At 33.3% G+C, this 25,472-nt stretch overlaps 2 protein-coding genes and 2 pseudogenes across 2 annotated transcripts; 3 read left to right on the top strand and 1 right to left on the bottom strand.

Moving 5' to 3' along the window:
• Positions 1-1,528: 1,528 nt before the first annotated feature.
• LOC149405145 (Ribonuclease P protein subunit P38-like protein) lies at positions 1,529-5,998 on the top strand. Its single transcript, XM_089608071.1, has 4 exons — positions 1,529-2,181; positions 4,220-4,275; positions 4,354-4,546; positions 5,292-5,998. The coding sequence occupies exons 1-4, from the start codon at positions 1,660-1,662 to the stop codon at positions 5,643-5,645; spliced, it is 1,125 nt and encodes a 374-aa protein (XP_089464197.1). The 5' UTR covers positions 1,529-1,659; the 3' UTR covers positions 5,646-5,998.
• Positions 5,999-6,261: 263 nt separating this feature from the next.
• On the bottom strand, positions 6,262-7,056 carry LOC149405144 (uncharacterized; annotated as a pseudogene).
• Positions 7,057-16,704: 9,648 nt separating this feature from the next.
• Positions 16,705-19,017, top strand: ACBP6 (acyl-CoA-binding protein 6). Its single transcript, XM_089604466.1, has 4 exons — positions 16,705-16,903; positions 18,069-18,186; positions 18,278-18,340; positions 18,787-19,017. Exons 1-4 carry the CDS (start codon positions 16,892-16,894, stop codon positions 18,864-18,866), a joined length of 273 nt encoding a protein of 90 aa, XP_089460592.1. The 5' UTR covers positions 16,705-16,891; the 3' UTR covers positions 18,867-19,017.
• Positions 19,018-19,613: 596 nt separating this feature from the next.
• Positions 19,614-25,232, top strand: LOC149405142 (D-galacturonate reductase-like; annotated as a pseudogene).
• Positions 25,233-25,472: the final 240 nt, after the last annotated feature.

The following is a 25,472-nucleotide window of genomic DNA, read 5'->3' as shown; positions in this document are numbered from 1 at the left end:
TTTTTACCAATTATATGTAGATGTTACCATATAAATTTTTATAAAACACCAAAATTTACAAAATGACTACAAAAAAATCATACTAAAACAAAGTTCAAATAAAAAATTTAAAAATTTAAACGTAAATTATAAAATTAAAATTAAACACTTCAAATAAACATAAAAACTAAATTTGTAATGTGATATACAGACATATAAAGTGTCGCATTGTAGAGAAACTTCGAAACAGTTGAGGAAAAAACCCTAATCGCCGCCGCCGCCCCTCTGGGTTCTCGGACGCCGTCACTGTCGCGGCTCCGGCCCGGAGGGGAGGGCGATTCTCCACGAGACTCCTTCTCTGTGGTTGCCGTTTCTCCGCTTCTTCGCCGCCGAGCCCGCACGCCACCGCCGCCGAGCCCGTACGCCAACGCCGCCGAACCCGCACGCCACTACCGCCGAGCCCGTACGCCAATGCCGCCGAGCCCGTTCGCCAACGCCGCCGAGCCCGTACGCCACCGCCGTCGAGCCCGCACGCTACCGCCGCTCCAGATCCGTCGTCCCTGTGAGTTCGTCGACGCTGTTCACCGCCGGTCTCCGGTGCGACCGCCGTCCGCGTCTGACCCTCGGAGGGTGGCTCTCAACGTGTCGTCGTTGTGCGCGTCCGCGTCCGAGCTACCGCTCTCCGATCGTAGTGCGTCCGCCGTCGGTGAGCACCGTCGGGCTCTTGCTCTCCGATCGTTGTGCGATTGACGAAGGTTCGCAGATCTGGGTTGGTTGGATCTGAGGTGGTAGTAGATCTGGGTTTTTTGTGGTTGGTTTTCTGTTTTAGCGGCTGGTTTTTGGTTTTTGGTTTTCAGTTTAATTTTAGGGTTCTTGGTTGGAGTATGGATCATTTTAATTTTTATTATGTTTGTTTTGTTTTGGTTTGTTTTGGACTCGGATTAGCCGTAGTCCCAACTCCCGTAGTGGATTTCATGTTAGGTTTTTATCTATGCAGGTTGAAAAGCCACCCTATTCGTGGTTTTCGGACCGAGTTTGGTTGGATTTTTCCATCGCCATTCTTTGGGTTTTTTAACGAGCCTCTTGTGTGCTCTATTGGTGCTTGTAATTCTTCCCGTTGTCGGAAGTTTGCACATATCGTACTTTTACCGGAATTTAGTGTTAGATTCACCTCGACTTAGGTCTTGGTAATCCATGTACTAAAGTGTTATTCTCCTGTATTGATGGGTTTTTTTACCCAATTTTAATGGAAAATCCGTTCTATTCAAAAAAAAAAAATAAAAAAAATTGTAATGTGATATTTATTTCAAATTTTTATTATTTTTTAAATTTAGTACATTTTAGTTTTTGTTAAATACTGACATGTAAGAATAATTTTAATCTCTTAATAAAAAAAAAGCATTATAATATTATGGAAATATTTTACTAGAGATTATTTGGTTTTAATAATATAATAATAGATAATAGTATTTTTAGTGTTAGGACTTGAAAAAAAAAAAAAAAAAACTCTGTACTTTACTCCAATTCCAACATTTCATTTCATAATTCACGAATCACAACCCTTTGTTTTTTTTTCATCCCTTTTCTGAAAAAAGCTTCGAGAAAGAGACAAAACATACAGCCATCTTCCCTCTCAATCACTCTCACTCTCACTCTCACTCAGCTTCGAGAACAACAACAATGGCAGATAAAGAGGAACCAGAGCAAGACGGCGGCGGCGACGACTTCAAGAAGCTCCTGCACTCCTACGTCGGCCTGAGCTTCGGCGTCTTCCTCGCCGTGGTCCGGCGACAGACGGCGGAGCTCCGTCGCGCGGAGGAGCAGGTCCGGCAGATGCGGTGGCGGCGAAGAGAGGACGCGAAGGCGAACGCGAGAGTGGTCGAGATCTTCGCCGGCCATAGAAACTCGTGGCAGGCCGAGGAGAAGTGGCTTCTCCACCAGATCGACTCGGCGAACCAGGAGATCGCTCACCTCAACGCCACCGTCGCCGACCTCGAGAAGAACGCCGAGGAATCCAGGGACCGCCTCGGCAGACTCGAGGCCGACCTCGTCGAACGCGACCAGGTCATCGGATACATGTCCAGAGCCGCCGATTCCGATGAAGAACGCGACGGAGATCACCGCGTTGAGTGCGATGAAGAGCGGAGCGACGCGGAATTTCTCGCTTCCAAGGTCATGGCTGAGAGAGCCATTTTGTGGCAGGTTTGTTTATAGTGAATTGGATACGATCAGTATATGCTTATTGCGGAATTTAGGTCTTCGTAGGATTTTTTTTCTTCCTTTCTGTTTCTGGAATTGTTGCTGATCTTACGAAACGTGATCAATCTGGTCATTTCGAAATTTAGGGCTTCGGAGGTTTTTGTTTTTATTTTTCTTTCTTTTTCTTGAATCGTTGCTGATCTTATATAGAATTGTTTTGCTTCATAGGGGAACAGTCACGAAATTAGGGCTTTCATAGAGAGAAAGAAAGGACCTAATATGTCTGGTTTTGGATAATTAGAAGACAGACGATAAGGAAATTTGACTGCTTAATTGAGTCAACAAACAAGTCAATTTCCAATTCTTTTTGTTAGATTTGTTAATTATTTATTAGTTCATGGAAAATGAAGCTAAAAGCAATATTAGATGGGACCTAGTTCTGCTTTAGTTTTCAAGCAAAAAAAAAAAAAAAAAAAAAAAGTTGTGCTTTAGCCCTAAAGTCTAATATAATAAGGAAAAGTGTAATAAAAAAAACTCGTGGCATTAGTTTGTTTTACTTTCATTTCATCAGTTTGATCAGGACTTTTTTTCCCTTGAACTTTAATATTTTATTTGCACAAACCGAGACCTCGCTATAAAATATTTTAGCTTTCTACACAGACTGATTCATCATGAGTCATGACATGCTAATAGTTTTTTTTATATACCTGTTCCAAATCTGATCGTCTTAACTTTTCAATTACTCAATTAGTACGTCCAAGCAAGTGTCTTTGCTTTTTGTCTCTATTCTTTTAAGACTTTTTATTTTATTTTTTATTTTTAGTTCTCAGATTTGTTATGAAAGTGTTTTGATGACACTTTGCTTTCGTGGGTCCTTTTCACGCTTACAGACACACAGTATAGCATAAACAAAAACAAAGCATTTTTCTTATTTTATAATCTCAAGGCTTCCACTAAGATATAGCTGTATCAGTTTCATCTACAGTCTGTTTGCTTGTGAACAATTTGCATTTTGGCTTTGATTCTGATAAATATATTGTAGAAATTCCACTTCAGATCTGTTGCCATCTGCTGGGAAGTTGATTGTTGAGTTTTTGGCTGTAGTAAGTTGAATTGTCAATTGCCTGGACAACTTTTTTGGGCTAGCACATGCATCTAAAAATCTCTCTCTCCGATGACTATTTGTTCATTTATTATTAAAAATGACATTTTTTTATAGGTGGACCTATGCAACTAACTTTTTTCTTTTAATGGAGTTGTATATATATATATATGATTTTCTTCTTTCTCCTTCAGTTTTATGTTGATATTAAGAACTTTATAACACCCTTCATGGGATTTCTAAAAGTTATAGTTCATCCTTATGGTGCTGTGATTGATAGTGAATTCTGTCTTTCTTTATAGCATATAAATGTGACAGCCCATTTTGGCTTTGTTAGGTTTAATTCACGACCATAAAACATAATTATTATGTGATGTGAAGTATTTGGTGCTGTTGGAGATTGTCAAGTCATGCCGTTTCTTTATGTGGCAATAACTGTTCTTGATGAGCTTGCCCATGAGGAATTTAAAAGCTGTGACCAAAGTAATTTCTGTTATGTTAAGAAAATACTGAAGTTGTTCTATTCTAATGCTTTATTGGGGGTGATTTATGCTGGAAAAATAGTAACAAGGATGATTAAAAAAAATCAGGGACAACTAAACTTAAATCTTTAGACGAACACACATTCCCAGCTCAGAAAACTTAACAAAAAATACTTGAAAGTCCTTGAAAGATCATTGCCTACAGACATTCCCAGAGATACAAAGAGTCAACTTCGCCAAAATACTCGGAGAACATCTAGCTCCTTAATTATTATCCTTTATAGTCCGATATCAATTTTTTAATATAATATTTTTATTTTCATGATCATCAGTCTATATCTCAAAACTATGTACTTGGTCAATTTTAATTTGACTAAAGCGAAGTGGTAGATCTTTGAATGTTACAGCTATGAATCACTTCCATTGTATATGAAGCTTTGGTGTTGATTTCTGGCAGGATGTACAGTACGAATCCGTTGAGTCAATGTACGATATGAAGCATTTTGTAGCGAGGTAAGGAATCTATGTGCAAAAACAGTGCTTGATTTTCACCTGAAATTGCTAATGAAATGCAAAGCTTCCTTTCCTCAGAAGAGAGTCCCCTTGGAAGGTGGACGGCGAGGCGAGTGGGGTCTCTTCAAAGCTGAAACTTCTTGAACAAGAATTAATGAATCTGGAAAAAGTCGGAAAGGCTGATTTGATGAAAGCGCCGTCTTTGATGAGGAAACAAGCAAAGAGATATCAATCTCTTGCGGGGAAGATAGACGATCTATGCAAGAGAATGGTAACTTTCTCAAACACTTTCTAGCTTTTGTCATATGCTCTATCAATCCTGTAGTTTCTCTCATCGTGTTACAGTATTATAGTCTATAGAGAGACTTTGATGTCTAAACACAAGACAATAAGTTACTATACATGAAAAGTTCCCAACATTATTACATGGCGTGGTAGTTAATTTAAGCAAAACACTGCTATATCTCGGTGATTTTTATAGGATAGAGCTACGGTGTTGTGTATCACGATGCTAAGAATCCATATCAAAAAGATGAAAGAGCTTAGAAAGACATACAAGATCTTGAGTTACTCTTGACATGCCAATTGTTTTTGAGATAGAACCCCATCATACTTAACACGTTGATCTTAAGTAAGAAATACAGCTGTCCATTTTCTTAATGATGGTAAATTGGTAGATTTTGCCCCTCTCGAGAGTAAAAATGTTAGGACCTTAAGGATCATATAGTAATTAGATATTAATAGTATGGTTAAGCAATTACTCAAGTATAAATCAGAGGAGAGAAAATGGAAAGTTAGGCAATTGTTGAGTGAAAAAGTTGGATGTTTCCTCTTGAAAGCTTGCATTATCTTGTATTTTCCTATTTTGTGAGTGATGAAATATTCATGGTCTTATCAAATAACTTCTACTTCTAGTACCCAAGTGACCTCTGGTTTTCCTGATTCTCCTTTGTTTGCCCCGAGTCTCAAAACTCTGACCCGCATTGGTAAATGTTTTATTTTTTAATCCCCCGCAGCAAGCCAGTGATCCCTGCGAAACGACTCTGACTCTAGATTTCCGTACCCAAAGGCAAACCGAGTTCTTACTCGAAGCGTTCAGGCTTAAGCAGCGGGCGTCCGAGATCGGGCAGAAGCTGACGGCTCTGCAGACGGAGATCGGAAGGAACTTCTGCGGAGACGAGATGGGAAGCTTTGTGAACTTCACGACCAAACGGTCCATGGACTCCATCGGAACCAACTTCAAGGAGATTCAGAGAAGCATGGAGATATGGCTGGCCAGGATCATCGGAGATCTCGAGGGCATTCTCGCCAGAGACGGAGCCTCCAGAGTTCGGGAGTACTACGCCTCTGGATACCCTTTGATTCAGTAAAGGCCGTTCCGACCCGACTTCCTGGTATACCTCCCGAATCAATCTCCGTAGCTGTTGAAAATGTCCCCTCTTTTTTGTGTATGTCTGTGTGTGTATATTTACTTGAAGAAGTTATTACATAATTGAATATGAAGATGAAGAAGAAGAAGCCATAGATTCAGGACTCACTTAGCCAGATTAGTTTTCCTTCTTCCTGGGAACTAGAATCTGACCTCATGGCATTTTGTATTAAAAAAATTACACAAGCCATTTCTCTGATCGGTTGGTTAAAAGAAAGCTAAATGTTGATTAGTGATGGGATGCCCAAAGAAACAGTCGTTATTTAATGTATAAAAACACTTCTTATCATTCGCTTCTCTTTTTTCGTTTTTTTTTTTTTTTTTTTTTAGCTTTGATGTTCATTAAAAATCGAGGTCTAAATCATGAATTATGCGGTTTTTTTTTTTTTTTTTTTTTTTTTTTTTTTAAGAATATATAAACACATAACCAACCAATACATGACTATCTAGAAGCCATAATAAGCCTCCCTTACATTCCAAATTACCGTAAATGGAATAATTCTAAGGTACTATCACGGAGAACTAAAATGAAAATGTATCGGAACAACGACCAATATTCAATCTTCATCCCTGTACTCGCATAATGACTGAAGTATGGTTTTGGTTTCATTGGAATTATTTTTACTCTCACCTCCATTGTCATTGTCTTTAGAGACCGGTTTCTTTTTTACCGTGAGGAAGTATTTGTTTTGAACATTGTTGGCTGAGGTGAGAGGCACGTGAGAAAGCTTTTGTTTCTTTGAATCAGAGCCCATAATTTCACCACTGCATCGGATGTAATCTTTTGAATTACGAAACACAATCGATTTTATCAGCGCTTCATCTTCCTCCGATTTATTTTCCTTATTCTTCTCGGAAGACTTGTGCAAGTCCTCGAGCATTGCGTCGACATTGACAGTTGCGTGTCTCGACTTTATGGACTTGATCTCATCGAGCGCTGCCGTTATATCCATCTCTCTCTTGGACTCCAAAGTCTTATTCTCCAGCAATTTCATGGCATCTTCGTCTTCCCGTTTTCGTCTTTCGTAGTCCAATCTCTCATCTTCGAAATTCCTTTGCGCATTGGCCTCGATGACGTAATCGGAATTCTGCGGGTCTGTCTTCATCGTCAGCTCGGCTGAGCACTTCGTGCACTTGAAGTAAATTCAAAATATATGTATAATACCTAAATAGGTCTCACAGATACACGTGAATTGAACTCCGTGCATTTATACATATAGCTCCCGCAAGTCTTGCATTGAATGCTCATCGGAACCATCATTGTCATGGTTCTTCCGCTTCCTAGCCCGACGTAGCTTCGCCGGATCGAACTCCAGCGGATAGTACTTGTCCAACACTTTACTCTTTCCCATATTTCTTTGCTGCTTTCAGCCAAGTCAACGGCAATCGGTCAGCGAGCAGCGGCAGCGACACCGACAGTTTCGGCGAAGAAGCGGAAATTAGGGCTACGGTGTTACTCGATTGGGATCAAGGTTTGAGATATCATTTACCGTTATCGCCGGGACTCGGAATTTATGGGTATACCCTTTACTGCAAGCAAGCTTCGAAATGCAGTTTTCGATGTTGTTTCAAGCCTCACGATTTACAGAAAATCGACATGCCGACGGAAAACCGAACGGAAATAATGTTGAAAAGGGCAAATAAAATGCCGTTTTCGATGGAAAACCGACGTGCCGATAGAAAATCAAACGGAAATAATGTTGTAAAATAAACGAATACATATATATTTGTAAATATAATCCAAATTCAAAACAAATATATTTGCAAGAGTCATTGTTAATGATCATCTTATTCTAAAAAATAGTTTAATTCCAAAATGTTCCATTTATTTATTATTTACCTTAAGACATTATTTTATTTTATTTATTTTTTCTAAATTAAACTCATAACTCATTTGTTAGTGTCAAGTCCACCTTTTCTTTCACTACTACAAATACTGTTTTTCGGTGCGGAAGACATTCGGGTGCGACTATTCGCACCCAAAATTCGCACCAAATGAGGCTTTCAGGTGCGACTTTTCGCACCAAAAACTCAAACAAGCATTGGAAAATTTTCGCTGATTTTTTTAACTTTGGGTGCGACTTTTCGCACCCAAAATTCCGTCAAAACTTTTGGGTGCGACTCAATACTTTAGCAAAACTATTAGGTGTGACTTAGTCGCACCCATAGTCTGAAAACATTTTAGCAGCCAACTTTCCCCCTCTTTTTGGTAAAAATATCATTGGGTGCGACTTTTCGCACCCAAAAGTACTGACACAGGGTATTGGGTGCGACTTTGTCGCACCCAATGACCTAAATTTTTTCGCAGTCAAATTTTTCCCATCTTTTTAAGAAAATTTTCTTTCTAAGCTTTTTTTTTAACGACTCGAAATTTTAAGAAAAATGTTGCAAATTAAGGTTCTCGAATGGACGAGAATCAATCGAAAATGGAAATAAATTTTGTTCGAAGACTAATGGATGAGAAAATTATGTAATTAATTTTCTAAGATTTATTTCCTTTATTTTGGATTGGAATATCAAGCTTTAATTGTCAAGGATCAATTTGCAACAACTAAGAAGACAATAAAAAGTTGAGTTGTGGAGGAAAGTACGAAAGGAAAAAAAATGAGGATTTAAAAGCAAATTCAGGAACTTTCCTTTGAGCCTTTATTTATCCACTGCCTCTCTCTCTCTCTCTCTCTCTCTCTCTCTCTCTCTCTGCTTAAGAAACCTCAAGAACGAACGAAGAAAAAATCGAAGGAAATAAGGAAAGTGAGTGAGAGAGAGAGAGAGAGAATTCTTCGACGGAGTCTTCGCGGGTAAGTCTCGTCACTTCATTCTTGTTCCTTCTCTTCTTCTGATTTCGGTTGGAAAGTCTCATGAGCTGATTTGGAAAATAAAATCTAGATTTATGGTTTCAAACCGAACAAGGAAATCTGGAATTTCCTCACCGATTCTCGCCGACTTTTTGACGAAACTGCACTGCGCCGGGTAGAAACGACTGGAAACGGACCAATTTTCTCTGATTGTTGCGAAAATCGTCGTCGTCTTCGTCTCTGAAATTTTCGCTCAAAATGTTTCGTTTCTCTCTATTAACTCCGATTATCCACAATTTTTTGTGCTTTTTATTCATTTACAAGACCGAGATCTAACACTCAGCGAGAATAACAATAACTCACAATACATAAGCAGTATAATGCATGAACCGGTTATTAGTATTTTAATTTAAACCGTGACATGAGATACCCTATTAAAAGTCTACCGTATTTTAATTCGGGGGTCCCCTAGAGTAGCTGTACCGATTTCAGTGTACACTTTGTAAATGAACCACGGGGCTGCGACCTCCCATAGAACGATCCGTCACATACATAAACATATGAGGAACTCTCTATGTGAGCCCGTAGTTTGGCTTGAGAAATTCTTCTAGTTACCTCTGTAGTTCGAAGCGGTACGACTCTCTTGCTTACTTAACTTATTAATCGTGTTTATTACGTTAAATGCATGAGCGACAAAAGACATAGACATACATGATAACATAGCTAGAAAAATAAGACGTGCTATAGATATTCTAATACACAACATAAGATAACATAAACTCACATATCGTCATGTCATATCATATCAAACACATTCCGAATAATCACACACAAAAAAAATCACATAACACATAAATACTTCAGATCACATAATACTTAATATATTTTTTAACTAATCCGTGTTGCAGTGAGATTATTCTCACCTTCGTTTCGGAAAATACGATCGTTGGTCATGGATGGCTCGAAAAACCTAAGCGGCTCGGAACCTAATCGATGGAAAAGATTTTTGGGGATCAGCTTAGAAACGGATTTCAAGACATACTTTAGATTCTGGAAATTTTCAGAACGACATTCAACGTGAAATTACTAAAATACCCTTGGTTACTAGGGTTCCGGGGGGAAAAATAAAACTCTGTAAAAACTTCTATAAAAAAAGGTAACTATAAACATAAATTTGAGCACTTTTTGTAAAGGCATCACGGCCAAAAACATCCTTTAACTATTTCTTAAAAATAAAACAAGTATAACATCTTACTTTAAAAACTTGTGAAAAACTGGTCTGCGGACCGATCGTAAAATAATCAGAAAATATTATGTATAGCATGAAAATATTTTTCGATTACTTTTTTTAAAAAGAAGACATTAAAACTAGTCCACAATGGAAAGACTAAATCCAAGTAAGTGTAGTTATTGTTGTTTTATATAGTTAACCACCCTTACTGCCACTCTACAGAACCGTACATTTCTAAAAAGAATCAACGAAAAATAATAATTTTGAATCCACAATAAACGTTTTAAAGTCTGAAAATTGGAAATAGGCCAGACCAGCGAATCAGATTTGCGCACTGATTTAAATAAAGGTTTTCCAAAAAGAATTATTTTTGAAGCCACGATAGGCATATTAAAATTAGGATTTGAAAAAATCCGAACCAAAAACCTTCTTTTGATCTACGAACTCTTTTAAAATAACATCACAAAAAAAGTTGAAATTAATTTAAGAATTACCACGAATTACATACCTAATTCTCATCTATTGTGAAAAGTAAGTCTTCAATGCTTACAAAGAAATAAAAAAAAAAGAGAAAGATTTATTTATTTGGTGGCTAGAGTTTTTTGGAATATGAGATAGGGGAAATGATGAAGAGGGAGAGAGAGATCGGGAGGCTGGGAGAAAAAGAATTTATCATGCAAAATATTATATATATATATATATATATATATATATATATGTGTGTGTATATATATATATATATGTGTGTGTATGATATTAAGGAACCCTAACCTACCACATGAAAAAAATAAAATCCGTATATTAGCAAAGAGATATAACAGACTTGACTATTTGTCCCAACAAAACTCACCCGCATGTAAAAAAAAAATCTTCTAGAAGCAATATATTTTTCTTCCACTATCCTTTCCCACTAAACATGAGTATTTAAAAATAAAAAAAAATACTTTATAAGCTTTATCTAAACGCGTTGTTGACTAATGTACATTTATGTTATATATATATATTTACTTATACAAAGTTATTTAAAGTACTTTTGTATACCTAACTTACAGACATATATATATATATATATATATATATATATAAACATTAAAACTCATAAACATACTATAATTTATGGTTTATAATATATATATATATATATATATTATAAATATATTAATATTTTGAAATTAAAAACCCAAAATAAAACAAATTAAAAAGAGCTTTTAATAACTAGTAATTATTTTGGGATTTTACAAGGCACGTGATAGTATAGATGGGGATTAATTGACTGACTTTTATTCAATAAAAAAATAACCAATTTAATGGAGATGTATAGCATCATTCAAGAACCATAAATGAAGGACCAAAATCTCTTATAGAATACAAAATCTCATTATAGATAGCATAGTCTGAGCGAAGCCACTTAAAATCTTTACTATAAAACAATAAAAAAAAAAAAAAAAAAAATTAGTTAAAGTAGTACTACAAAAGGTGCTAGGGCAGCATTGAAACAGATGAATCAATGTCTGATGCCATGTACTATTGACTAAAAAAATATTGGTCTCGGGCTAGAATAGTCCACCAAAAAGGGTTTTTGTTCATCTTCGCGTGAAGAAGAAGTAGAAGAGAGAGAGATTATTTGATTCTATCCTTTATTGAGAGAGATTATTTGATTCAATCCTTTATTCAACTAATAACGTCGAACTTTTTTTTTTTCATACTGGCCCACCGCATATATGCTTTTGGGAAAGTGTCGAAACTACTACCTCTACTCAAATATAGACACAAGGATTTTCTAAATTCTCACTTTTAAAATCATTTCAAAAGAACTTTACGGTGGTAAATATTCGGAAAACTTCACAAGCTAAATAAACCTAAACTATACACTTTTCTCTTCGGCCAGTCTGAAAAAATATCAATTTTTAGGCGATATTTTTTTAGTAAGGGCATATTAAGAAACATAGAATGAGAAGTAAGAGATAGTCGGTTAATTCTTCACTCTGATTTTTTACTACAATATCCAGTAACAACCCAAACCCTTTGGACAATTTTAATTACTAATATTTTTTATGATATTTTACATCCCCCTTTATCAATGAAAACAATAAAAAAAAAAAAAAATTTGCTATAGTTTTGATGTAAGGAAATATGTATTTTATAGCTCTTTTTGGGTTAAATGAATAGGAAGAAAATTGTTAGAAGATGTGGTACATAAGGAATAATAAATTCCCTTGATTAAAATGTAATGTTAAATTTTGTTTTTGTATCAAAGATATAATGTTAAACAAAAGACTATAATACATATCAGTTTCCCAAATTAATATGAAATGCTTCAAAATATTTAATCAGATATATAAAATTTGGAATTTAAATTTATAATAAAAAAAATTAAAGAAAAATATGAGGACACATCAAAATCCCTTAATTGTGTTTGAAAGTCGATAAATTTTAAATAAGAAAATAGTAATACTTTGAACATCTCCAAAAAGAAGGATGTTGCGATAAAATCACATACGCAAGCGCACGTGTCGCCCAAGTAATATAATTCTAGAAGTAACGAGTGTCAAATCCATAAGAACTAGAAGAATTAACGATTTTACTCTAACTTGGTGATGCCATGTACTATTGACTCAAAAAATATTGGTCTCGGGCTAGAATAGTCCACCAAAAAGGGTTTTTGTTCATCTTCGCGTGAAGAAGAAGTAGAAGAGAGAGAGATTATTTGATTCTATCCTTTATTGAGAGAGATTATTTGATTCAATCCTTTATTCAACTAATAACGTCGAACTTTTTTTTTTCATACTGGCCCACCGCATATATGCTTTTGGGAAAGTGTCGAAACTACTACCTCTACTCAAATATAGACACAAGGATTTTCTAAATTCTCACTTTTAAAATCATTTCAAAAGAACTTTACGGTGGTAAATATTCGGAAAACTTCACAAGCTAAATAAACCTAAACTATACACTTTTCTCTTCGGCCAGTCTGAAAAAATATCAATTTTTAGGCGATATTTTTTTAGTAAGGGCATATTAAGAAACATAGAATGAGAAGTAAGAGATAGTCGGTTAATTCTTCACTCTGATTTTTTACTACAATATCCAGTAACAACCCAAACCCTTTGGACAATTTTAATTACTAATATTTTTTATGATATTTTACATCCCCCTTTATCAATGAAAACAATAAAAAAAAAAAAAAATTTGCTATAGTTTTGATGTAAGGAAATATGTATTTTATAGCTCTTTTTGGGTTAAATGAATAGGAAGAAAATTGTTAGAAGATGTGGTACATAAGGAATAATAAATTCCCTTGATTAAAATGTAATGTTAAATTTTGTTTTTGTATCAAAGATATAATGTTAAACAAAAGACTATAATACATATCAGTTTCCCAAATTAATATGAAATGCTTCAAAATATTTAATCAGATATATAAAATTTGGAATTTAAATTTATAATAAAAAAAATTAAAGAAAAATATGAGGACACATCAAAATCCCTTAATTGTGTTTGAAAGTCGATAAATTTTAAATAAGAAAATAGTAATACTTTGAACATCTCCAAAAAGAAGGATGTTGCGATAAAATCACATACGCAAGCGCACGTGTCGCCCAAGTAATATAATTCTAGAAGTAACGAGTGTCAAATCCATAAGAACTAGAAGAATTAACGATTTTACTCTAACTTGGTGATGCCATGTACTATTGACTCAAAAAATATTGGTCTCGGGCTAGAATAGTCCACCAAAAAGGGTTTTTGTTCATCTTCGCGTGAAGAAGAAGTAGAAGAGAGAGAGATTATTTGATTCTATCCTTTATTGAGAGAGATTATTTGATTCAATCCTTTATTCAACTAATAACGTCGAACTTTTTTTTTTCATACTGGCCCACCGCATATATGCTTTTGGGAAAGTGTCGAAACTACTACCTCTACTCAAATATAGACACAAGGATTTTCTAAATTCTCACTTTTAAAATCATTTCAAAAGAACTTTACGGTGGTAAATATTCGGAAAACTTCACAAGCTAAATAAACCTAAACTATACACTTTTCTCTTCGGCCAGTCTGAAAAAATATCAATTTTTAGGCGATATTTTTTTAGTAAGGGCATATTAAGAAACATAGAATGAGAAGTAAGAGATAGTCGGTTAATTCTTCACTCTGATTTTTTACTACAATATCCAGTAACAACCCAAACCCTTTGGACAATTTTAATTACTAATATTTTTTATGATATTTTACATCCCCCTTTATCAATGAAAACAATAAAAAAAAAAAAAATTTGCTATAGTTTTGATGTAAGGAAATATGTATTTTATAGCTCTTTTTGGGTTAAATGAATAGGAAGAAAATTGTTAGAAGATGTGGTACATAAGGAATAATAAATTCCCTTGATTAAAATGTAATGTTAAATTTTGTTTTTGTATCAAAGATATAATGTTAAACAAAAGACTATAATACATATCAGTTTCCCAAATTAATATGAAATGCTTCAAAATATTTAATCAGATATATAAAATTTGGAATTTAAATTTATAATAAAAAAAATTAAAGAAAAATATGAGGACACATCAAAATCCCTTAATTGTGTTTGAAAGTCGATAAATTTTAAATAAGAAAATAGTAATACTTTGAACATCTCCAAAAAGAAGGATGTTGCGATAAAATCACATACGCAAGCGCACGTGTCGCCCAAGTAATATAATTCTAGAAGTAACGAGTGTCAAATCCATAAGAACTAGAAGAATTAACGATTTTACTCTAACTTGGTGCGAATTCATTCCAAGGAAAAGTGAATGTGGTTTGGTACGAATAACGAAATTCAACAAAACGAAAACAAGATTAATCACGAGTCTTCAATAAAAAGAAAGTATGAGTCACGATTTCGCCGAAACTAAATAGGTCAGAGGTTTCGGGTTCGAACAACAAAATCTACTCATATGGATGCTAATCCCACTCTATCAAAAATATTCATTAGCCTCTCTCAAGTGTTCTAGTAAACCTATTTGGTTGATGTATTGTTCTCCTCTTGGCCGCTAATTAAAACAACTACATGCAATACAACAAGAGTTCAAACGATTTTTGCTTAGATTTTCTACTAACATAGGTCAACTATGAAGACATGGACAAAAGATCGATTCTCAAGCAGTAAACAATCCTAGATAACTGTTTTAATGGTGATCAAACACTAGAAAGCGTTAAGCATATTTCATATCAAGTCATCCATAATAATGAAGCAAACACTAATTATCTAACCCTAACGAACCTCTCAACCATCATCAATGTCGACTACATTGCAACTCCATAAGAAACCTAGCCTCTAATGGTGTTCATGATCATCACTAAACATAACATAATAATAGAAAGCATTATATGAAAGCAAAAAAAAAAATCATATTAAATAAATAACGATGTTCAACAATATTCTGAAGCAAAAAAAATAAATAAAAGAAGAGAAGAAAGAAGAACGATTGTTGAGTTCAAGAGATTCGTCAGAAGCGTCGATTCCATCGAAGAACACTCTTTCTCTTTAAAAAGCTCTCCAGAATAGCCAAACACTCTTAACAAAAACTAAAATAAAGGGAAAGATCTATAGATCAATGAGTGATTTTCGGCGAGTTGTTTGAGTTATGGGTGCGACAAGTCGCACCTGAAGGCTTATTTGGTGCGACTTTTGGGTGCGAAAAGTCGCACCCGAATGTCTGCCGCACCTGAAAACAGTATTTGTAGTAGTGCCCTCAGATGAGATCTTAGGGTAAAAACGAGTGAAAAACAGGTAATTAGCGAAATCAGCTCTGGATAGGTTTGAGCATCGCGCATCGATTTTCAATCGGCCGTATCTTCTTGCTTCGATGTTCGATTTTGGAAAATAAACATGCGTTGGAATGCTAAGAGAAAACTCTATCCCGAATCGTCATTTTAGAATCTCAAATTATGCAGAAGAAAACGTCATGTTTCTTGATTAACTCTAGCTCGTCTGAAAAGTTTTCAAATCATCTCAAAATTGCTCAATTACCCTCAAAACACTTTAACTCATGAAAAACCTATAAAATGAAATAAAAATACAAAAAGATTTAAAAAAATACTTGAGATTTCGCTTCAATTGTTCGAAAAAGAACGATTTATACGTATAAAACGCACTCATCGAAGATAATAAAATTATTTGTGCTTATGAGGAGCAAAAATCACAGCAGTCATAGCTGCCCACATCACTATGGGCAACTGAGGCACACCAATTTCTTGGAACTCATTGTTATGCAAGTGGTGTCGATGCCCACCTCTTCTTTTTTTATATATAAAAAATTAAATAATACAATAGAATATACCACAAATATCATAAAAACAAAAAAAAGATAGTAGTGTGTGAAACAGTTCGCAAAATTATTGGTATTACTAAGAACTTTTTTGTTTAGAAAATAATTTTTTTTTCTTTCTAATGTGTTAAAATAAGCACTTCTATGCATTGCAGTTGTTCTTAATCTTATAGCTTCATTTTCTACACACGTGTAATTATATATTTTGGTTAAAATTTCCTTAATTTTTTTTCAAGAAAATTTTATGAATCCAAGATTCCAAACCATAAAAAAATAATGTAATCTCAGATTTTATTATAATATATATATGAGTTATTAAGTTATATAGCCACACGGTTATAGTGAATTGAGATATAACTCACATTTGATTAATTTCTTATAAATAGTCAAGTGGATTTATTAATAGATTAGTGAAAGACTTATTTAATTCAATCAAACATATAAAAAAGGTAGTTAATAGGTTGTCACGTATGTAAGTTGGCTATTTACAACATATTTACCAAAGGTTGGCTAAATTATAATTCTTATAGTTCGTCGGATGGTTTACGTAGTTAATTTTTTGTATATTATTAACTATATTCTATATATACTAAATAAAAATAAAAAAAATCTCAGATTAAATCTGTGATGACATGGCATGTGACAGAAAACTAAAAATTTATATGGGTTTCTGAATCTGAAGTTGCGATGGACGATCCAGATCTACTGTACCCTTCTTTTTCCTCATTTTCTAAAATTCCTATAAATAGTCTCAACTCTCAACCACACAAAACAGAACAAACACTTTCACTAACGCCATCGACAGTATCGACGATTACCATTTTTCCAGCTCTCTCTCTCTCTCTCTCATCACTGAGATATGGGTCTCAAGGTTCTCTCTCAATGCTGTTTTTAATTACATTTATGCGCTCTATTAATTTTATATTATTTGTTAATTACATTTATGCGTTATGTTTTGTTGATTTATTATTATTGGCCAAGGTTTTGTATAGCTGTGAAAATTGCCTTAGATCTACGCTTGATTATTTGCTACGTTAGATTTCTATTTCTTTCATAAATCGTGCCTCTTAGTAGTTCTGGGTTTTTTTTTTTTTTTTTTTTTTGTGGAGTTTTTAATTCTCTTGATGCCTTATTTGTATGTGTAAAAATAACTATTTTATATGATTATATCGCTGTTGTGTTCTTAAGATTGGTTAGTGATTCCGTGAAAACACAGATACTGTTTTATGTCCTGCAAATGGTTTTGGTAGATCTGATTGTTAATTTGGTATTAGGTATTAGCCGTGGCAATATTGTTTTATAGTAATTTCTATGGAAACGAATCCGAAATGTGTTACTATAAGCAAAAAGATCTTCAAATGGGTTTATATGTATATGTGTGTGTGTATATATATAATTGCAGAGATCTCATGTGTTTTAGCTTATTTGATAACATAAATAATTAGTTTTGTCTATTCTCTTTTGTATGTAATTGTTGCAATTTGGTTAGTTTTCTTAAACTATTTTCATGGTGATCTGTGATTACCGTTCAAGAACAAAACTTATTATCGAAATCTGTGTGGTGTTTGTTTTGAGTACGGTTCTAAAATCGAAATCTGTATTCCGGTTGAAATCAAGGTCTATAAAACAAGAATGAAGATTTAGAATTCCATGTTTGAGAAACTTGTGAGAGAATTGGCTCTTTGACTGTTGGGATCCATGAACAACCATGGTGTGTTGCTAAATGTGGGTCCATTTTGGCTTTCAAACCTGCTTTGCCTTTGATACTTGATTAAATAGTCTAAAAAACCATTTTTACTTCCAATGCTTGATTGTAATGTCGAAAAAAAAACATTTTTTTTTGGGTAATTGATTCTCAAATGTACAGTATTATTTTTTTACCTTTATTTCAATGAATACATTTATTCATCTAGGAAATTATGCTAAGCTTTCGGCTAAATTTACCTCTTGCCCAAACCTTTTGATGTATAAACAGTCGTGCCTTTTGATTCTCTATCGGACATTTTCATTTGGCTAATATTAATTTTCTCTTGCAGGAGGACTTTGAAGAGCATGCCGAGAAGGCAAAGACTCTGCCAGAGTCGACCACCAACGCAAACAAGTTGATCCTCTACGGCCTTTTCAAACAAGCCTCCCTTGGCGACGTCAACACAGGTCTCTCTCTCGCTCTCTCTCTCTCTCTCTCTCTCTCTCTCTCCATTGTGCCTCTGATATTGATAGATTTTGTGTATCCTCTGATTCACAGCCCGCCCCGGAATGTTTAACATGAGGGATAGAGCGAAATGGGACGCGTGGAAAGCCGTCAAAGGTAACAAAGCTCGTGCAAACTAAATATTCGTAAATTATTTCTTTGGCTCCAACGCGAGTGGCATTTTGGTCTATTAATTGATTTTTAGATCAAAATCATCGTCAAACTATTGATTTTGCAGTAAATAGTCGTTCTAAATTTTTTTATTTATTTAGTGATTTCAATGGACCAAACAATTTAAATATTTGAATAACTTGTTCATATTTTAAAAAATAATCATTGAAACACATAAATACTTTCAATTAATATCACTTCAATTTTTATTTTTTTTTTCGAAAATGCCTAACAGGATACAAATTCAATAGTTTCATGACTGTTTTGCTTCATAAATTTATTTAGTGACCAAAATGTCATTTGCATAGTAATTCAATGACTATCTGTCTTAAGAATCTTCATTTTTTTTTTCTTATCGTGGATTGAAATAATCATGTGTTTCTCAATGGCAGGCAAATCTAAGGACGAAGCAATGGGTGACTACATCACCAAGGTGAAGCAATTGCTCGAGGAAGCCACTGCTTCGGCTTGATAATGCCCCTTAAGCTGTGTTTTTATTTTTATTTTTATTTTTATTTTTATTTTTATTTTTATTGTGAAGTCTTTAAATTATCATGTAATTTGATCTTTTCCTGCTCTGTGATGTTTAAGCTGAGACATGAATAAATGTGTTGTTAATCTAATCTGTCTGTGTGTAATCGTGATTATTATGATGTGTTATAGCTTATTGCGGGTCAAAATGGGTTTATGAGTTTCTTTGTTTATTAGTTTAAACTTTGATCTTAAAAATACACCACCATTTTTCTTTTTGGCAGGGTATCCATGATCTAGAATCCTTGCCCCTCTTTGGAGTCTAAATCATAACCATTTGCACTTAATTGTATACTAGTTTTTGAATCCATACCCGTTTCAAAAAATTTAACAATGATCATAATCAGAGCAAATTGAGTCATACAATCCTAGCGTGATTATTATTATTTTTTAAATAAAAATAATCGGCTAAATATTCGATAGCTGATATATTCGGTTCAATTTCAGTTATCTAAATCAAAATATTTATGTGACGTGACAGTGATTTTTGGTTAATTTTTGGTCTTTTGTATATTCTGTTAACTGTCGAATAGGCAAAGGCGATAGTTAATTAAATGGAAAATCAATTAGTCTTCGTTTTTGGTTAATTTTTGGTCTTTTGTATAGTCTGTTAACTGTCGAATAGGCAAAGGCGATAGTTAATTAAATGGTAACTCAATTAGTCTTCGTTTTCTTGTTAGTGTGAGTGATGTACATAGGGTAAGCAAAGAAAATAATTATTATTTATATGATTGGGAAAAGAATCTATGACTCTTTAGTAGTAGTAGTAGTAGTTGGGTTTGCGAGGGTATTTTCAGTTAAAGGTGTTCAATTTTTTTTGACAAGTTGGGACAAAATCCAATATCATGACACATGAGCCATATGTGACGTTGAACTTCTCATTTCTATTTGTTCACTATTTTTTTTTTAATTTTTTTAGCAGAGTCAATTTTTATCTCTTTCCCTGTTTGTACTTTTGACTATAAGGTGTCTGTTCCAAGTGGTTCTAGGAGAGAGAGAGAGAGAGAGAGAGAGAGAGAGAGAGAGACCCTCCCGTGATGAGCTCTTCATCACCACCAAGCTCTGGCCGACCCACATCTCGTGCTTCCTTCCCTCAACGCCAGTCTCAGGTATATATCTCCCTACCTACCTACATACATACATACATACATACATGTCTTATCTTCTTATTTATTTTTATCATTTCCTTTCCTCTTCTTTTATCTTACTTCAAATCACAACTAAGAACTAACTCGTCGACGAAATCAATATTAGCCTATGCAGCGGCGAAGCTAGAATTTGTAGCCAAGGGCAAGTTTGATTATTTTTTTAAAAATTCTCTAAAGGACGTGTAAGAAAAACAATATTCATGAGAGGTAAATATGAAAAAAATTATAAAATTTTGGGTTAAAATTTTAAAAATTTGAGGTAAAAATTGTAAATTTATAAGAGGTGTGTAAGAGAAAGGCAAATATGAAAAATTATATAATTTTGAACTAAAAATATAAAATATTAGGATAAATTTTTTATTTTTTTATTTTGACATAAAAATTTAATTTAGGGTGCTGTAACGCTATTTAGTAAAATTTACATTTGATTTTCAAGAACTAGCCAACGTTCGTTTATTTAATAAATGTGGTTAGATTTTAAATATATTTAAAACGTGGTTAGATTACAAATCTAATGTGTAAAGTGATCTAAGCTGTGAGATTTTTCTTTAATTTACGATATTGGTTTACTCTGAGCTTAGCCTCCGCCTTTGAGCATATGTCAAACACGCATGTGTGCATGTTGCCAATTATCAGCACAATTTTTTTAAAAGATTTATTTTTAGGAAAAATTGTATGAAGTAGTCAATTCAAACTATGACTTTTGCAAAATAGCTATAGTTTTATTAGGTATAGTAAAATAGCCAATTAAGAGTACTACGACTTTTAATCCTACCTCGATTAATTTTAATCCAGCCTTTATAAAACTTACATTCTGTCTTTATAGTTCCTTTGGATTAAATTTAATTCAGCATTGATTAATCTTACTTGGGCTAGTTTGTTTATAGTTGACAAACTATGACTATTTTGTAAAAGATTAAGTTCTATTGGGCTATATAGCCGCTGGACCTTTATTTTTATACAAGGAGTTTAGACAAATTGCTCATTTAGCCTCCGCATTAAATTTCTGTGATAATCATTCAAAAGTTAAGAAAATGTTCAAACGAAGATCAGACAAATTGGCATAATTTTATACTATAATTTGAATGATTAGACTAATTTTAATTGAGTGTAGTCGATTAACTATTTTATACTGTTTCTTCTATTTCCACTAGAAAAGTCAACAAAGCGGAAGATGTAATATAGTCAGCAAAATATCTAGAAAGGTAACTGAATTTGAAAACTACGTTAACATTTTGCCCATTTTTATTCAATCACGACCAAGGCCTAACCCAATAAACTATTGAGTATATGTTATTACAAATATACTTGAACTTTTCTTTTTACCATTTGAATCATTGTAATAAAATAATTTTTACAAGTATAATTATTGAATGAGTATATTATTGGTAAGCAACGTATGACACATGTGGTGATGGTGTTTTTTGTATCGGAAATGATTTTTGGCACAACTCACGAGTGAGAACGATCCACTCATGAGTTGACACGTGGCAACCAACTGCCACGTGTCAACTCATGAGTGGATCGTTCCCACTCGTGAGTTGTGTCAAATAGCATCTTTCTTTTTGTATAGCAATCTTGGAATGGAGTACGTGGATATGTACTTGATCCACTCTCCGATCAAAGTTGGAAAAAGGAGTGTCGAGTTTTCCGGTGGAAAAGGAAGACTTTTCAACCTCTAAACATTAAACCGTTGTGGGAAAGCGTGGAAGAGTGTCACTCACTCGGCATGCTAAACGAGCTCTTCTCCACCACCAAAATCCGACCCACCGTTAATCATGCAATAATTTCGATATCCATTATTCGAAATAATGCGACAATTCGTCTGTTGTTAGGATATTACTTTACTCATTTTTTTTTAAATAGTCTATAAAATTTATTTTAGGACCATATCTATTTTATTTTGTACCAAATTTAAAGACTTCCAACTCTACACTCAAAGGTATGTTTATGGCGTTGGTACATATTCACTCACCAAATGGTGTATATTATTCCATTATTGGCTCAGAAATCATTCAGCACATTGCCCGGGCTAAAGGCAAAACCCCTGCTCAGGTATTTATTCATTATTTTTATAGCACTAAAAAAAAAAAAAAAACAAACCGGGACCTCATCAAAACCTATCCACCCTCCTTAAAGGGTGCGAAGGATTGGAAAGAGAACCCCCCTTATCTAGTACATTCAAAAGGCCGAAAATTATCCCGGATAAAGATCGAGATATCCCCAAAGTTACAAAAGCCTGAAACGTGATCTCATTAACAAGTATTAAGTGATAGAAAAACACACCCCATTATTTTTAAACAAAAAATCGATTATTATGAAGAATTAATGGTAAAATTTAAGTTTTAATCAAAGTCATTTGCTAAAAATATTTTATCTAGCACAATATAAATGTAGTTCTATGATTTTTATTTATTTTATATTGAAATTTGTAATTGCATGTTATGTTATTATCATTTTGTTATGTTATGGAATACTTTGTAATTATCTTCTCAAAGCTCATAAAATAGAAAACAATAAATATGTTATTGGGTTATCATCTCAAAGCTGATCTATAAATTGGACAAGATCAGATTAAAAAGAAGGGTAATTTAGCAAAATAACCAACTCAAACCTTAGAAATTGCTAAATAGCCAAGGTGTTGTAAATATTAAGTAAATAGCCACTCGGATAACGTGGACGAATCAGATTTTTTTTCAATTCCAGTTTGTGTCCTTTTATCTTTTGAATCCGAAATTATTTGAATTTTGAATTTTTTTTCCAATATCCCGAATTTCAGAGTGATTAAAATTGGGTGGTTAATTTCGGATCCTTATTTTTAGCAACTAAATATTACATGGGTTATTTATTCCTTATTTTGTTTCCATATATATCTGGCATTATTAATTTCTTTTTTCTTTAATCCGATTCTTTGTGTAATCATCTGTAAATAGTTGTAAATCATAGTGTAATCAGTTGTAAATAACTGTAAATAATAGTATAAATAGTTATAATCGGCAGTTTTTTTTTAACTTGAATTTTATTTGTCGAAAATTCTGTTTGATTTTGAATTTAATTTTTTAACAATAAATGATGATAATATTTTAGGCAAATTAGTTTTCTGGAATATTCAGTCAATCTAAAGAATATTTCCTTATTTATCGTATTTAGTTATGAGATTCAAGCCATTTAGTCTGTAATGATACTTAAAATTAGATTGAATATTAATATATTACGTGATTTAAATCTTTTTATTTTAGGAAGTTTAGTTTTAAATTTGAATTATTCGGTCAATCTAAAGAATAATTCTCTACTAATTAGTATTTAGTTATGAGATTACATATATTTAGTCTTTAATGGTATAGAATATCTGATCAAATATTAGTATATTACGTGTAATAGACATATAAGCTATTTAAATCTTTTTGTAAGTCACAATTTGAATTATGTAAAATTGGGACTTTTTTTCCAAATTATTAGTAATTATAAAGTAAATAATTGTAAATAACCATATACTATAGTCAACAATGTATAAATTTGCAGTAAAAACTGTGAAAATACAAAGTCACATTAAATACAGCATCACGAGTATACATAACTATAAATCGTATGGGCACAAAATTTATTAATTAATATGTCTCTACATCTACTTAGGTGTCCCGTAATTTTGATCTGCTTTTTTCTCTGACGACTTTCCTCGCCATATTATCATTCTGTGTACACAAAGAAAATGAAGATTGTGTAAATATTTGTAAACAACTTATTTCCAAACTCTTTGCTAGAATCAAGTAAATAACATTGTAAATCTCATGTAAATATAATGTAGTCAACGTACAAAAATGGTTGCTTCACAAAATAATAAAACTTGAAAAATGAGTTCGATTTACACAACCACCGTAAAAAATTAAAATAACCCTAATATCTAAAACTTCAAAGATTATTTGTGGGTATTCAATAATCGAATCAACAAACCCATATTTTTGTTCTTTTTTTTAGTAAATCTCTTTCAAAATAAAGTAAATAATAATCAATATATGCGTACCTGTATGTATATTCGGTATAACCATACACAACAAGATTTACACATCTAGCCATTTAAAATCGAACCCCCAAATCTCGTATGCAAATGTTTAGGGTTTAAGGCAAAAAACTAGGACTACAAATAAGCAATACACGAACATTAACTACTGGCCCTTTATCCCAGAGGAAGAAGAACAAGAAAAAATTCATGTTATTCAATAACCAATCCAAAAAACCATGTTTTCTCTTTTATTTTTGTGTAAATCTTTGACGAAAATAGTAAATACGAGTTAAAATAGCAAGAACCTCTACACATGCATACCAGATTTAGATTCAGCAGCCGAAATTGCTCGTCGGGGAAGATGAAAAGATTTTCGTCGGGGAAGAGAGTAGCGGTTTTGGAAAAATTTTGGGAGAGCTTTTTTTTTTTTTTTTTTTAAATTTATGACTGAGAGATATGCAATGAAGGTGAACGATTTTCAAATAAATGAGTTTAATGACCTCGATTCTCGGAAATCCCGATTTGCTTTGATTTTTTTTATATATATATTAAGCAGGAATGAAGATTGGGCGGGAAATAATTTGGGCATTTTCGTAAACTTGGACGTGCAATTAAATACAACTGGCTATTTATTTACTATTTATAAAACCTTGGCTATTTATTTACTATTTATAAAACCTTGGTTTGAGTTGGCTATTTTGCTAATTATTTCTAAAAAGAATCGGTTTAATACCGGACGAGCAATTTGAAAGACGGTTGTCCGATCCTTTTCGTACTATTTTTTTTACCACACCCTTACTTTCAATTAGTAAAAACACGAGTCATTATATGTACATATTTAATTTTATAAACTACATGGGGCAAAATGTGAATTTGGAGGGGTTTTTTTTAAGTTTCTTCCCTATGTTATACGTAAACAATTAATACATTGGACTCCACCTACAAATAAAAGATTAATTTGAAGTCATCATAGGAAGTTTATTTGTATGTAAAGAGTTCCAACAAGGAAAGAATGAGGAAAAACTTGGACATCTTTGATTGGTGCTTGACTGAGGACGAGCTCCACAAGACTAGTCAATTTCCTCAGCGCAAGTTGGTAAAGTTCGCCGCTCTGCTTGGGCCTCATGACCTTGTGCTTCGTGTGGATTCCGAGCTTTAATTCAATTCCGTGTAATACAGTAATAGTGTTTTTTTTTAAAATTAATCGTAATAATAGTGAGTTTAAGAGTTAATTATCAATGTAGGTTTTGGTTGAACTCACCCAAATCTAATAATTATACGTGTACAAGTACATTGTTTACAAGCTAATAATAACTGTAATATTTAATTACTATACATGAACAATTACAAAAATTACAACTCTTCACCAACGGTTCAATTCACAAAAAAAAAAAAAAAA

The sequence above is a fragment of the Urtica dioica genome, chromosome 2, assembly GCF_054948205.1.
Source record: "Urtica dioica subsp. dioica isolate 48M chromosome 2, U.dioica_male_clone48M_v1_H2, whole genome shotgun sequence".
Lineage (NCBI taxonomy): Eukaryota > Viridiplantae > Streptophyta > Magnoliopsida > Rosales > Urticaceae > Urtica > Urtica dioica.
This window is presented reverse-complemented; position numbering and strand designations above follow the sequence as displayed.

Bases quoted from the DNA above. Each gene is read 5' to 3' on its own strand.
- LOC149405145 (XM_089608071.1), top strand. From the start codon at position 1,660: ATGGCAGATAAAGAGGAACCAGAGCAAGACGGCGGCGGCGACGACTTC. The intron at 2,182-4,219 runs GTTTGTTTATAG...GATTTCTGGCAG, and splicing joins AGAGAGCCATTTTGTGGCAG to GATGTACAGTACGAATCCGT. The intron at 4,547-5,291 runs GTAACTTTCTCA...AATCCCCCGCAG, and splicing joins ACGATCTATGCAAGAGAATG to CAAGCCAGTGATCCCTGCGA.
- ACBP6 (XM_089604466.1), top strand. The intron at 18,187-18,277 runs GTCTCTCTCTCG...TCTGATTCACAG, and splicing joins CCTTGGCGACGTCAACACAG to CCCGCCCCGGAATGTTTAAC. The intron at 18,341-18,786 runs GTAACAAAGCTC...TCTCAATGGCAG, and splicing joins CGCGTGGAAAGCCGTCAAAG to GCAAATCTAAGGACGAAGCA.